This window comes from Dreissena polymorpha, chromosome 9 (genome assembly GCF_020536995.1).
Source record: "Dreissena polymorpha isolate Duluth1 chromosome 9, UMN_Dpol_1.0, whole genome shotgun sequence".
Taxonomy (NCBI): Eukaryota; Metazoa; Mollusca; class Bivalvia; order Myida; family Dreissenidae; genus Dreissena; species Dreissena polymorpha.
Genome location: NC_068363.1, coordinates 26,642,852 through 26,657,843, shown reverse-complemented (window position 1 = coordinate 26,657,843; position 14,992 = coordinate 26,642,852). Strand labels below are relative to the sequence as shown.

At 35.9% G+C, this 14,992-nt stretch overlaps 1 protein-coding gene across 7 annotated transcripts in view; it reads right to left on the bottom strand.

Moving 5' to 3' along the window:
* LOC127844324 (melatonin receptor type 1B-B-like) overlaps positions 1–14,992 on the bottom strand; it is a 118,404-nt gene that overhangs the window by 81,026 nt on the left and 22,386 nt on the right. For 4 of the 7 annotated variants that reach the window (XM_052374428.1, XM_052374429.1, XM_052374430.1 and 1 more), the window contains one exon: positions 4,644–5,193. In XM_052374428.1, the coding sequence (XP_052230388.1) occupies positions 4,644–4,832 (189 nt within the window). In that variant the 5' untranslated portion in view covers positions 4,833–5,193. Of the gene's footprint in view, positions 1–4,643; positions 5,194–5,351; positions 5,431–14,992 lie in introns of those variants that run through there. The other 3 variants (XM_052374432.1, XM_052374431.1, XM_052374433.1) reach the window with 2 other exon arrangements.

Below are 14,992 nucleotides of genomic sequence, written 5' to 3'. Positions count from 1 at the left end.
CTTTTGTAAAAGTTGGAACCAACTCAAAAATTTAAAAAAGTATAATTTCTGCAGAAATGTATATCAAAAGAAACTAAGGACCATCTCCGAAATCTTTTCTTTTCTCAACGGTTACAGAATACACGAAATGCGGATCTGTACAGATGAAAAATGAGGAAAAATATCATTTCTATTAAGATCGTTAAGGCCGCAATACATAGCCGACCACATACATAACACAGACAAGAAATATATTCTTCTTGATAAGATTTTAATAGATTGCATCAATCTCATGCGTTTATCCTGCATCGTGAAATATTATTGTAATCTACATTTGACATAATCAGTTGTGCTGCGTTGCATAATTCAAGAATTGAGTGAAAACATAATTCAGTAAATCAACTACGTTGAATCACAGAACAAGGACCCATCAGTATTTATTGATTTATCTTTTTACCCAATCATTGGTAAGAGATAAAATACGAGAGTTGGTTTACATATTTGTCATAATACTGATAATAAATATAAACTTACGGTAATTTGAGAATAATCATAAAAGGGTCAAACGGGAGAATTCAATCATGAATATGCGTGCTCTCAGGGGAATTAGTCTCAACTATACTAAACAAATATTGATAGTGCTAATACTCGTCGGAATAATTCGTGGATTAAAGGTCAACAAACTAGCGAAGACAACACTTTTAGATTGTAGTAATAACAACGGAAAAATACGCAGCTGTAAAACAAACATGTAGATGTGTTTCCAATAAAATCACCGCCATAAGTATAACACTTATTCATCAGCAGCTTATCTTTCAAATATCATATCAAGTCTTTTACTTTTGAAATAATCTCGACGTTACTACGCAGTTTAGTTAAAACCTATTTATTTTAGCTCGATTGCATCCAAAGCCTCAGAAACGCTCTCGAGTCCGTTTCCTGGGACCAGTACTTGCTGTCTTTGAGGGAGATATAAAGAACGCTATCACAGTGGGGATCGAACCCGTGACCTCCCGGTCGCTAGACGGACGCCATGCCCATAACGTCACAGCGACTACGCAGTTTGACAACAATAGGTAATCTTAGCCAAAAACGTGCCATAGCAGCACCTCCATTGGGCTTTTTTTAAAGATAAACAATGAGCGTGCATTCAGCCTTCTATACTAACTTCTTAAAAACTTAAAACATCACAATTTTTTCACGAATTGTGTGTTCGTTTGTGTACAATAAACTTAAAGACGACCTCACCTCCCATTTTGTATCACCGTAGTTTAAAACGAATATAAGAGATCTAAAATTTTGTATAAAGCTTTTTAACAGAAAAAAGTCATACGGAAGCGCAAAAGATCGATTTGATAAAGACAACTGACAAATAAGTCATTACTTTTGGAAGGTAATCGTAAAATGTTTTATTTCTGTAACAAATGTAAGCCCGACAAAATACCTTTGCCAAAAAAACGTAGAATTGAAATCTATTTAACCTTTTTTGAATGAGCTTAGTTTTAATTCATGGCCTTCTTAATCAAACCTATCGTACGTAACCGGGTAAGGTTGTACCTTTAGGTCGATTTAGAATGCCGCTTAGTTCACACTTCACGTCTTAATCAAAACGTGTCTTATAGTGCTCATTGGGTCATTGTCAACCTGAAATGGCTTGAAGTCGCCCGGGTGTGACTAGAAGCCGATTCTTGTCACCCTAGGGTGACTTCAAGCCGATTCATGTCACCCTGGGGTGAATTCAAGCCGACCGGGTGACTAGAATCGGCTTAAAGTCACCCCAGGGTGACATGAATTGGGTTCTAGTCACCCCCGGGTGACTTCAAGCCATTTCAGGTCGACAATGACCCAATCATTGTAGCGCATTGGGTCATTGTCGACCTGAAATGGCTTGAAGTCACCCGGGGTGACTTATTAAAGACGCCGATTCTTTTCACCCTAGGGTGACTTCAAGCCAATTCATATCACCCTGGGGTGGCTTCAAGCCGACCGGGTGACTAGAATCGGCTTGAAGTCACCCCAGGATGACATGAATCGGCTACTAGTCACCCCCGGGTGACTTCAAGCCATTTCAGGTTAACAATGACCCAATGAGCTATAGTAACCCCTCTTTAGACTAAGATGTGATGAACATTCATTCATCATTGATATGTTTTCGTTCATGTTGGTACAAACAAAAGAACACGGATGAAAACATTTTGGTAACAGACACTTTACTAGTTTAGCAGCCGTTGCAATGCTATTAAATATTGCTTGCTTTTGTATTTATTATAAATATTTTTTTATTCGGTGGAATATCAATTTTAATTCACGAGTGATCATAGAAAATAATATTTTCACGAGTGGCGCAGCAAAATAGATAGAATCATATTTTGCATCTATAATAACCAATGTATTAAAATCGATATTCCACCGAATCCAACAAAAAATTATTTTTATTTAATGCCTTTTTTCACCGTTTATTTACAGTGTTAAAGAGTTTAGCTTAAGAATTTCGCTGGAATAATGACGTCATTTAACAGTAACAATTAAATTTATCGATATTTTTCAATAAAAATTTGCACTTAAACAGTGAACTATCAGTTTTAATTCACTGATATTTCTCTATAAACCATCGGAAAGCAAACAGTATTTTCATTTTAATTTATAAACAAATCATTGGTAGTCTTTGTAGGCACATTGTCACATGAAAGTTTCAAAATCCATATGGATGTCGGTGTTCTGCAATGTGCACGTTGGGTAAATACTACACAGTAATCTTTTTAGATGTAAAAGTTGCACAATTAATCACGCACCATTCAATAATTCAACCAAACGTGTCCGCGGCGACATGTATATTGGACTATAGATGCCTATGAAATGTAATGCGAAATCTCATTCATACAAGTCATTCGAATGAACGAAAAGCGGTATAATCAAAATCAACAGCTGCGTTAATAAATTATTTTATCTTCTACAAATTAATCAATGCCGAAAAAGAGTCGTCACGAGTCCCATGATTACCGCATGCAGTCTAAGCAATGTAAAATGGGATGACACTTCTTGCAAATGCATAAATGTTTCCCTTTTATCACATGCTATACCCTGTTTCCACTGTAATACAACCATTACATTTTTTTTATTACACGTGTGTAATACAACATTTTAAAGCGTTTTCATTGGCTTAGTTTTCGTTTATTGACCAATCGCATTTTGTTTTTTTGCTTTGTAAAAGCCGAGGCATTCCAAATGACGTCAGAAAGTGTAAACAATATTCGAGATTTATCATTATGTTTGCGTAAATATTTATTTTATTTGCTCATTTAAAAGCATGTGATAAAAAGATCTGACACTCGTTGTCATATCATACCATATTTTATTAAACTCGTCCATGAAATTCGTTAGTAAGCTCGCCTAACAAAATTCCTGAACTCGTTTAATAAAATATGGTATGATATGACAACTCGTGCCAGATCCTATATATACGCGTCCCTATTGTGTGTTATAATACGAGCGCCGCGTTTAATCCTTAATTTCGGATACTACAAATAATTAAGTGCTGTGTTTTCCAATATTAATATTTCAGAATGAATTGTCCAGAAACTGTCTAAACAGATCATTTACAGTCACGATCGATATAATTGTTACATTAGACTCTGGTTTCTTTGGTGCAAAAGAATTACACTTATTTTAGCTCAATACATTTAATCCCATAAACAGCTTGCTAATTGTCATGCAAAAACCAGCAAACATGTCTGCCATTCTGGAGCTATCTCGAACTATCCATCACAACCCAACTAACAACTTGTGTTACATCTAAGGCTAAAAAGGTCGATTCCAGTGAACTTGATGACCATGAGTTTGCTGACATTTATGTTGATGTGGGTCTCACAGTAAATGCTCGTTTACGACGTAAGCATCTAAAAGTATCTTATATATGCCGAACGGATTTTTTAGGATGGACCTCTTAACCTGTTAAACTAACACAAAATAAACACATGCAAACAAGTTTCATACATCGCAGAAATTTCACAACCGCGTTATTTAGTTCGTTTTTTTTACTTCATATTAGCCTGTACAGGCTACACTTTCCGCCTACACTCGATTTTCGGTAAAAAGAGAAGCCCTTTAAATGAAAAAATTACTTTAAGCAGAAAGTGTCGTCAATGATTAGCCTGTTCGGAAGAATCATTCCTTTAATACCACTTCATTTGCTTCTGATATATCAACAATATGCTCCCATAAACAAAACAAATTTATTTTGTTTTTCATCAAAAATAAACATAAACTTTAACTTTGTCTTTACAGTTCGACTGTCCAAAGCTGAATGACGAAAAACCACCAAACGCACTCAATTTCCTCGTGCGCACTTTCAGTGCGACCAAGCGTTCATTAGATTGCATTATGGGAAAATAATTTTCTTCTAATTCGTAAACTCAAACGACGAAAATTATATTTGCAGATCAGAAAATACATCTATGGTATTCATTTTTTTAATTCAATAACATGTGTGCAAATTTGACAATCGTTTCATATGTAAGGCTTAAAGTCTAACATGAAATTAGGGATAAAAATGACTTTAAAATAAAAAGCAATAAATGATTTCACGCAGTTTTGATGAAGGCAAGATGCTATGCTCGGAACAAGACCTCCGGTTAAATGTTACAATAATTAAATTGAGGACTTACGAGGAAGTTGCCGATATTGCCTACGAACGCTGCCAGGGTAGTCAAGGCGAGAAAGACAACGGACATAGCCGGATGTCGCGTCATAAAGTCGTAGTCAAGGCTGGAGACGTTCTCACCCGGCCGCCAACCGTCCGTCCGTCGGAGCATGTCCTGGAACATCGGGTGAAGCTCCTCATCCGTGGAACCCATCACGTGACAGCTGATTAGTTTTGAAGATCTTCTGTACTGTATGCAAGAAGTGCTTTATAAGGATATCCGAAAATGCGTTACGTCCGAAAGTATGAAATCAAAAGACTTAGTATTTCCCGAAATATCCAAAACATCCATATATTTGTCTGTTTATCCAAACACCGAATGGCGGCTCTTTTTCAACATCGTACAAGATCAGTAACGTCAAACGTTTAATAAGTAATCACGTGATGCAGCAATATACAATGTATAGCTGTTAATCCATGGTTTTCTTTATCGTCAGGTGCTAATCCGCACAATATCTGATCATATCAGTACTGTTGTATAAGGAGAGTCGACGGTTGTACCGCGGTGATATCTGCTGAAAATAAATAAAATAGTTTTAATGTAATAAATTGAACTGTGTATTTTTGTCATTACCCAACAGTCGTTTAAAAAATTATACGCGTTTTTGTGTGATGTTTCCATTTGCCCTTGTTTGTAAGCCAAAATAATAATATAATAAAACTTCTATTTTACCGATCACTCTACTAAAATCCAATCACTTATGCAGTTTTACATAACCCGTATCGACTTGTGACCGATCAGTTAATGGCCTATTCATCCAGTTCGCGATTCACATGAGTATTGGTAATAACAACACCGCAAGAAACAATCCCGTCAATCGGGGACCAGAACTAGTTCCCTTCGTCAATTAATAGCAAGAGCTATAGATTATTTTTTCATTTAATGAAGAGCATGCGGATACAATTACGTAGCGCGTGGGTATAATTGGTTAACGTTGTTTGTGTTTTGTTTTGTTTCTTTGTAACATATGTTTGAACACTGACATCGTAAATAACCACGCGACAATAGGGAAAGCATATCAAACTGTGGATCGATTGGTTATTTTCGATTCGGTTACTGGGTACTTAAATTAACCCCGGGTACGAAAAATATACTGAAACGTACCCGGGAATTCTAACGCTAAATTGGTCGTTGTCGGCTTTTTATTTTGAAATCAATTATGTTTGTACGCATGTCAATATTATGTAACATGGCCTTTACATTATCGAATCTCCTACTCAAAAAGCATGTTGAGGTAGATTTTGTTCAAAGAGAATCGTGTTCCGTATTCCGTAGCGCGTTTTACTACATCGAATTTTTGGCGGGAATAAAAAACTCGGAAACAATCTAAATAAAGAATACTTAAGAGTACCCCGAGTACATTTAAGTAGTACCCGAGCCGACAATGACCAATGGAGCCCAATTGTGTGTACCATGATCGTTTCGAGCCTATTCGCGCTGATTAGCTGACCGTCTGCTTAACCATGCGAGCCAACATCCACCAGAATTTTCGGCGATTGGCCGGAGATCAACGGACTTAAAGCGACAAGCTTCGTGGCCTTATTGCGATGAGTTTCATAGTCTTATCAAAAGTCAGTAATGATTGGGTAATAAATATAATATACATCTTTGTGATATTATTCTGTATTATTCCATGTATGTTAATTATGTTATTATGCTATTGAGTTATTGGCAATGAGCCTTTTCTACACTGTATGCAAACGACTGGGTGGGGTAACGACGTAGCAATACTACCAACGGACCAACCATCTAAAAATTGTGATCCGAAAACAACGGTCACCTGTGGACAACGGTCATTTTGGTCATTTCCCTTCGACTGACCGCTGTTCTCAGTTTTGACTGTATATATATTGCTTTGGAGGAAGTCTCTTCTTTAGCAAAAAATCAAGTTTAGGCGGAAAATGGTGCATGGATTAGTCTGTGTTTACCGGCACAGGCTGATATGAACGACAGACATGTCACGCATGTTAATTAAACCCCGTTTCCCCTATCAATTGTAGGGCTGACCGGCTTTTAATCCATAAATACCACTACAAACCGAACTCACTTAACGCTGCTATTTATAGCAAGATAAAATAGTATTATACAACACATACAGCTTACTTTTGTGGGTGGACTTTGTTTACATAATGCTACAATTTACAGCTTACCAGGACTAGAGGTGAATTATTATGCATGTTTGATACTATTTTACTCTTAATTACTTACAATTTCTGCAAATACCGTGACTTGAAACCATGTTAACAAAAAAAAATAGCAATTTATAACTTAGATAATTTATCTTGACATAACCAATTAAAAAACACTATTTGAATGGACGTAATATTTTAAAGAGCTATTATGTTTCTTAAGATCCCATATTTAAACTGAAATACATAAAGGTATAGATGCATTCATATGATAAACCATTATTATCGCATAGATACTTAATATGTGCACATTACCTTACTAGTGTTAAAGTATGTTATACATTCTATACTCCGCAAAATTGCGATCACCAAAGTAATCACAAACCTCGTAGTTAATGTATTGCTGTTTGATTCGTAAATAATCAGTATAAAACCGTCTGAATTCCCTGAGCGTCTCTTAAAACGTAACGGGCAGAAAATCAGATAACGATCTATATGACATGGTCATAAATTTTATCGGATCATGTTGTCCAATCAAGCTTATTTTGGATTCAGGAGATGCTTTCATTATCGGTATTTGTAAGGGTGGAAATTCCGAAATATATACACTGGTTTAATGTGTCATATTTAACATCAACAACATACAGCAGAAACCATTGCCGGTCATGATGGTTTTAGTATCATAGTTATGTCAGTATTAAAAAAAAAACAGAAGTCTGCACGCATTTAGTTAGTTAATTTAATTTGAATTGTTTTGCTAAAAACCACGAACTGGTGTAATGTATATTTCAATGGCAGTTGGGAGGCATCGGGTTTTCCACACATGATAAAACCACAGCACAATGTATGTGCTATTTTAAGCATACATTTTGCAACAGGTTTTATAATTTGGTCATATTTTTAATGCTGATATATATATATCATTGAATTCATAGTATCATATCGACGAGCATGCAGAGTTGCACCGAAAACAAAGCGATGGGAAATAATGTTTAGTGCACATAAAGTGTGAAACATGACGACACATTCTGTAACAACAAGACCGCCGCATTGATGACAAAACATTGCTATGGCTGTGTACATTGCGACAGTGCGTCCATAGGAACACGAACAACAACACTATTATGTGCACGCAACTAGGAACGTCACGCAATATCATGTTTACAAGTAAAATCAGTCCGTAAATCAGAATCATGTTGACGATATATTTGATTAAACAATGCATCAGCCAGCTATAGGTGGGTGAATATTATTGAGTGTACTTTTCAATGTTTTTTCAACAAAGAATGGATATAATAATATACGAACACGTTGCGCGTTAAAGCAGCTGATTTTGTGTACGTGAAAATGTCATCATTCTTCGTTAATCAATGTTGTTTGTGAAACGATAAAACCTCATATTTATATAGTAACCCATTAGAGTAACCCATTCGTCAATATTTGGAGACTCTGTCACGGCGCATTAAAGCAGCTGATTTTGTGTATACGGAAATGCCATCGTTCTTCGCTAATCAATGATGTTTGTGAAACAATAATACCTCATATTTATATAGTTAGTTACCCATAAGTGTAACCCATACGTCAATATTTTGAGACTCTGCCACTGCGTGTTAAAGCAGCTGATTTTGTGTATGTGGAAATGCCATCGTTCTTTTTTAATCAATGTTGTTTTTGAAACAATAATACCTCATATTTACATGAGCCTTGTTCTGAGAAAACTGGGCATAATGCTTGTGCGCAAAGTGTCGTCCCAGATTAGCCTGTGCAGTCCGCACAGGCTAATCAGGGACGACACTTTCCGCTTTTATGACATTTTTCGTTGGAATGAAGTCTCTTCTTAGCAAAAACTCAATTTAGGCGGAAAGTGTCGTCCCTGATTAGCCTGTGCGAACTGCACAGGCTAATCTGGGACGACACTTTACGCACATGCATTATGCCCAGTTTTCTCAGAAAACGACGCATATAGTTACCCATAAGAGTAACCCATACGTCAATATTTGGAGACTCGGTCACGGCACACGGGTCATGGGTTGGATTTCAAAGGAAATCTCGATGTTTATACCTCGTGCAAATACCAAAACATGAAGTCTCAATTAGAATAATGCAAACAATGCGAAAAACGAGATGTAAAGTTCAACATCCTTACAATTTAACGCATTTTGAATTGCGTTCAATAGGGGAATTTGCGTGCACTTAAATAATTAATGAAATAATTACACTTTTTTCTTAAATGCCAACAAGTTTTCAAATTTTTAAATACATTTAATGTATTGCCAAGTGAGTCGAACCATGACAAAATATGTATCACTGACATCAGTTGGTGTTACATGAAGAAAGTCACCAAAGAAAATGATGTTGGGTTTTTTAATGTGCGAATACAAACATGATATGTTTTGGTTCTGTTAGATTGTATATGAGCTGCGCTCTGTTAAAAGGGGGTTTAATGCATGTGCGTAAAATGTCGTCCCAGATTAGCCTGTGCCGTCCGCACAAATTAATCAGGGACGACACTTTCAGCCTAAACTGGATTTTTGCTAAGACGAGCTTTCTGTATACGAAAAATGCCATAACATCGTTTAGTGTCGTCCCTAATCAGGCAGTGCTTTTTTGTTGTTGTTTAAACGAAACTAAATTTAAACGAAAACTCCTTAAAAGCTTAAAGTATCTTCCCTGATTAGCCTGAGTGGCTGCGCATGCTAATCTGGGAAGACGCGTTACGCTCATGCATTTATGCCAGTTTTCCCCAAAAGCCCCTTGTGCCACCCCAAGTTTTCTTAATGGGACATTTTCACAGATTTTGGCATGTATTGAAGTTTGTCATTAAATGCTTTCAATTGATAAATGTAAACATTAGACCTAAATAGCTCCAGTAAAAACCAAGAAAAAAAAAGAAATAAAAAAAGTAATCGTCAAGCGTGCTGGAACCACTGACCCTTGGAGTAAAGGTCTAACACTTAGACCACTCGGTCATCAGTGCTCATACAGTGTGTAGCGTTTTTGATACTTTATAAAAGCAATCCTCGTAGTGTCACCCAATATAACGATGACAACAAAACTCTCCGTATCATTCAATAACGCTTTATAATTTTCAGGTTTTTAAATCGTCAAAAGATGCATATAATGGGTATGTTCAAGCATGGTTAATGTTCAGTATTTCTGTTATTCGCAAATGTCATCACAACGAAAATGTTCGTATCTAAAATATTTTTTACCAATTTTGTCAATGTCCCAAAACGTGAAAATGTCCATTTAAGACTATGACCCTAGGACGTTGGCAGAGAACGACAGCATAGTAAAATGAAACAAGGAAACTGATTTTGTTATTACCTTAAAATTTGATACAGTTTCTCCATACCTTTTTTAGAACCTAGGCATGCAAAAAGAATGTATGTGTATCGATTAAGTTTATCAACGATACACCGAATGCTAAATTTGGTGCAAATACATACAGACAACGATGAAAACCCATTTAAGAAGAACTAAATCTCTCCAGATTAATATTCATACTTTTAAATGCATCTGTCAATATGTACGTTCATGTTGAGGAAGTCAATGTGAGAGCTTAAACCATGTCAGTTATACTTTCAGTTTGTTTGCAGAAAACTTCATGCAGATGTGCGTCTATAGGTTAAGGGATATTTCAAGCAAAAGATATGGCCAATAATAAAACCCACACAAAATAACATAATAACTGTGTTGTACCCCGAACTGATAAAGAAAGACGGAGCAGTAGATAGTTGGACCATGCGAAGCAGCGTTAAGCAAATAGCTAGCCACACATTGTTCAAAATGTAATCAGAACGGCGAATATTTCCAACTTAAATGTATAAGAGTTATTCGATTGCGTTGTGTGACAATGAACAATATGCAGTATTAGGGAAAAAATACAACAAGGGATGCGTTTAAATATGTATAACTTGACTTAAAGCCAAGTCACCAATATGTGCAGTTGTAAACTTATATTGTAATATATTGTTAACCACGGTTACCTATAACTTTGACATGTGTTGCTTAAAGAAATACCCACTTTTTGCCAAGTAACCAGCTTACAAATTAACCCATTTATGCCTAGCGTCTAGAAAAAAGGCCTTGGCAAACAGCGTAGACCCAGATGAGACGCCGAATGACGCGGCGTCTCATCCGTGTCTGCGCTGTTTGCTTAAAGGAATTTCTGTAAGAAATATTTTTAATATAGAAATAAACATACTAGACATCACTAATTTTGGAAATAAATTGATCCAATTTAGATCGATGGGAGAGTCCACTAGGCATAAATGGGTTAAAAATCGCTAGGCGTCTTTAATTCAGCATAAATAACAATCTAATCAATTTTCACTTTCCGAAGTCAAAGCGTTCTTTAGATACTTCGCAAAAAAGAAATGTTCAACATTTGTATCGAGAATCGACCATGTGACTTTGACCTTTGACATTTTTACATCACAATCGATTAACCCATTTATTCCCATATATTTTAATGCAATACTAAAAAATAAAGGCGGAATAAAAACAAATTGACACGTTCGTTCTCGTATTCATACTTTACCAGGCACTGAGTGTAATTTCGTAGAATATATATATATATATATTTATGCTCAAAAATATCTAACGATCTTTTACATTTGATTTTGACATTTTATGACGAAACCTGCTAATTAAGCAAAGCAGTTGATATCTTCTAGTCAAAAGCATGTTTAATGAAGTATGAATTGTATGCACCGTTGTGTATGAAAAATTAAATAACTTGCTTACCGGTACTTGTCTTGGTATCTTTTTTACTTGGGACTCCTTTAAATAAGCGCATGCTTACACCAAACCGAGTAGGTCTTAAACAACACTGAAAATTGCCGTCGCAGCTTAAACGTTCCTTTAGATTCTTTATTAGACTGAACCAGCGTTCATTAAAGAAAAGAGTGTGTGTGTGATTGGGTATAAATCATTTGAATAGAATCCTAGTTCAAAATACTTTCGTCTTGCTCATTCCTGAAATGAACTCTTCAGGGTTTGGTTGAGTCAAGTATTTAATTATGGTTTATGGTTTAATACTTGGTATGTTAATTGTTGTTTTGATTATCGTCATTGGTTAATAAGTTTGGGAGTGTACGATAATTAAAGAATAAAACAAAACGTTCATTGATTGTAGACGGACAAGCAACAAAAAAATGTAATGAGTGTTGTTGTTGTTTTTTTCTTAATGATTTCTAAGTAGCTAATTAAGCTATGTCTCCAACAATATGTGAGGTCGTTAGTGAAAAGGAAACGTAATTGTAAAAGACTCACAACAACACAGGACGGGGATATGGTTCAAATGAATGTACAATTAATATACAATAGTAGGTTTCATAAATATACATCCTAATAATTGTAATCTTAATTCATTAAAAAAATATTGCTCTTTTTTTACATGCTTTACTTCATGTCTTGTTAAAAACTTGATAGTATGCTCTTAATATGTAGATAAAGTATTTGGAGAAATTTATTACGCACTTTAAAAAGATCGGTATTTCTTCTGTCGGATGCTTCCTTTGTTATGTTTTTGTTCAAATACTTTTCAGTAAATAACTTTAAATGTTTTCGCCTTATGGTTATAATTTTAATGACCTTATTATCAACAATCAATAATTGAATCGGTACACTGTCAGTGATTTAAAGCTGTTCGCTACCGGTATTCGTATTTACGGACTGACCAGCGTGTTATGAAAACACATCATTACAAGCCGCTCTATACATTCGAATATTTCATTGGCTGAAGCGTCAGAAGATACCTAATAAGACCACGAAGTTTTGCTTGATTTCATAACGGACTGGGAAGCACCTGACAATGCACCTGACAAGGCTGTGCAATGGCGCTGGTTGGGCTTTAGGTACGTTGGCCGAAACACCAATTTTCGCCTAACGCGGCTCTGACAGTGTGATTTGAATGTGTCGAAATATTCTATCAAATATAAGCATTCTATATGTTTCGATGCCGAAGAAATAAACCCATTATTGGCCTTGTGAGGAAACATATGTGGTAATATCCCGTAGTATAACCTTTTATCTGCGAACACTAGTGTGTTGTTTGAATGTACGTGACTTAATGAAACACGATTCATGCGTTTGATATGCGATTAACAAGTGGGGAAACAACAACAACCACAATAAAGCATTTGATTACAATCTAATAATTTAGAAACTTACATTTTCTAACTTTATTTCAAAGTCAGGATAATATCGAATATCGTTTCTAAAGATATATCTTTTAACACTTATTACCTCACATTTTTTCCAAATAACTTGACTTGAAACCATAAAGCAACGCTCTCAAAATATACATGAAATGCCCAATTAATGAACTAAAATTTATATTGAAAAAACAACAACAACATTTTTATGAAACTATTTCGTTGGACTTTATATTGTAAGTACTATTATGTTTTATATTAGTGTCAATTATTTTTAAATACGTAAGGGTAAAGGTTTGATCATAAAATAAAGTAGTATCATCGCATAGACAATAATATGCGAGAATAAACTTAAAAGAGTATAACCAAAAGCAAACATAAATATAGGATTTTATGTATGCCGGTTAGATTTGGAAACGATCAAAATACATTTTCCAGAGTGTCTCTTAACACGTATCGGAAAGGAAATGAGATAATTATCTTTATGTCAAATATTTGAAACACACAGCTCCTTACGTTCCTATTAAATTCGATGGTGCAGCTTATCATAAAATTTGATAAAAAATGGCCGCAGGGTTGCGTTGCATTCTATTTTGGATATGTTGGTAAAGATATATCATAAGCGGTATTAAGAGCTAGGCTAAAAAGGCTGCAGCCTTGGGCCCCCGATTTTTTAATGGGGCCCATATGGCAGACCAGTTTCCAAATGTATTTTTTTTTTTATTACGCCATTTAACGAATCTATCGGGAGTGCATTAGAAATTGTCTGTGTGACCAGTTTCCCGATGTATATCAAATTGTAACCGTTTAGTTTGCTTTGATTTACTATGCTATAAATTTTCTTTCTTTCTTGTATATCCATTCAGAACCCTCAGTTTTTCTGTTTATTATACGACTTGCCGGAATGGTCATTACAACATCTGGACACGTTTGACGAGAATGCCAAAGCGTTTGTTGCAATCAACAAATATAAGGATGCGATTAAGCGTAAAAAACGCGGAAACTACTCGTGACGAGTGTACGACACCAGATGCAAATTCGGAGCTAAGTGCACGCGACAATTTTCGAATTCACACATTCTAGAGCATAGCTGATTGTCTCACTGCTGAACTTTGCAAGCGGTTGAGTGCACATTCTGGTCTTCACAAACTGTTTGGTTTCATGACAGAGTTTGAGTCTCTCACATTGGATGATCTACGGAAATGTGCAACGCATGTAGTAGTATCTTATTCAGATGGCATCGAATTGTCTTCTGTTGACGAATTCGTTTAGTTCAAAGCAATCTAAGAAGTGGACCAAGACTGAAGCATCCCCCACACGAGTGAACTGCTGAAGTTAGATGGAGGTCAACTACAGTCAACTTTTCAAAACGTTGCCATTGCTGTTCGAATATACTTAACAATTCCAGTTAATAACTGTCAAGGTAGGATGTCATTTTCATCGTTTTCACGCGTGAAAAGCTATCTATGGAACACCATAAGTCAGGAAAGCTTGACAGGATTGCGGCTATTGTCTATTGAATGTCAAGTCCTCCGAGAACTAGACGTCACACAGCTGATCGGTGACTTTGGCCAGCTGAAGTGTCGTAGAAGAGACCTATAGGCTGGAATCTGTTAAATGTAACATATATGTTAAGTTCGTTTAATAAAAGTGTTGAATTTTTGAATTTTTCCTGATCTTTGTAGTTGTAGTATCAAGTATGATTTTCAATATACAGAAGGGGGCCAGAGGAAAGGGGGCCCGTATAACTTGTGCAGCCTTGGGCCCCAAAACAGCTTAATCCGGCCCAATCATGTTTGGCTTGCTATTATTGTGTTTTATTTCAATAGCATCGATATGTTTTTTAATGGTGATGATTACCAACGGATACAAGTCCAACTTCTACATCTGCCACATACAGTGGCATGGCCAACACAAGATGTTGCCTCGCTGGCGTAATGGATATGTTAGGATACGGATTATCTTTCTACTCCAGGAGTGTTTCGAATAAATTGTGTATTTCCAATGACAAAAAAACACCAAG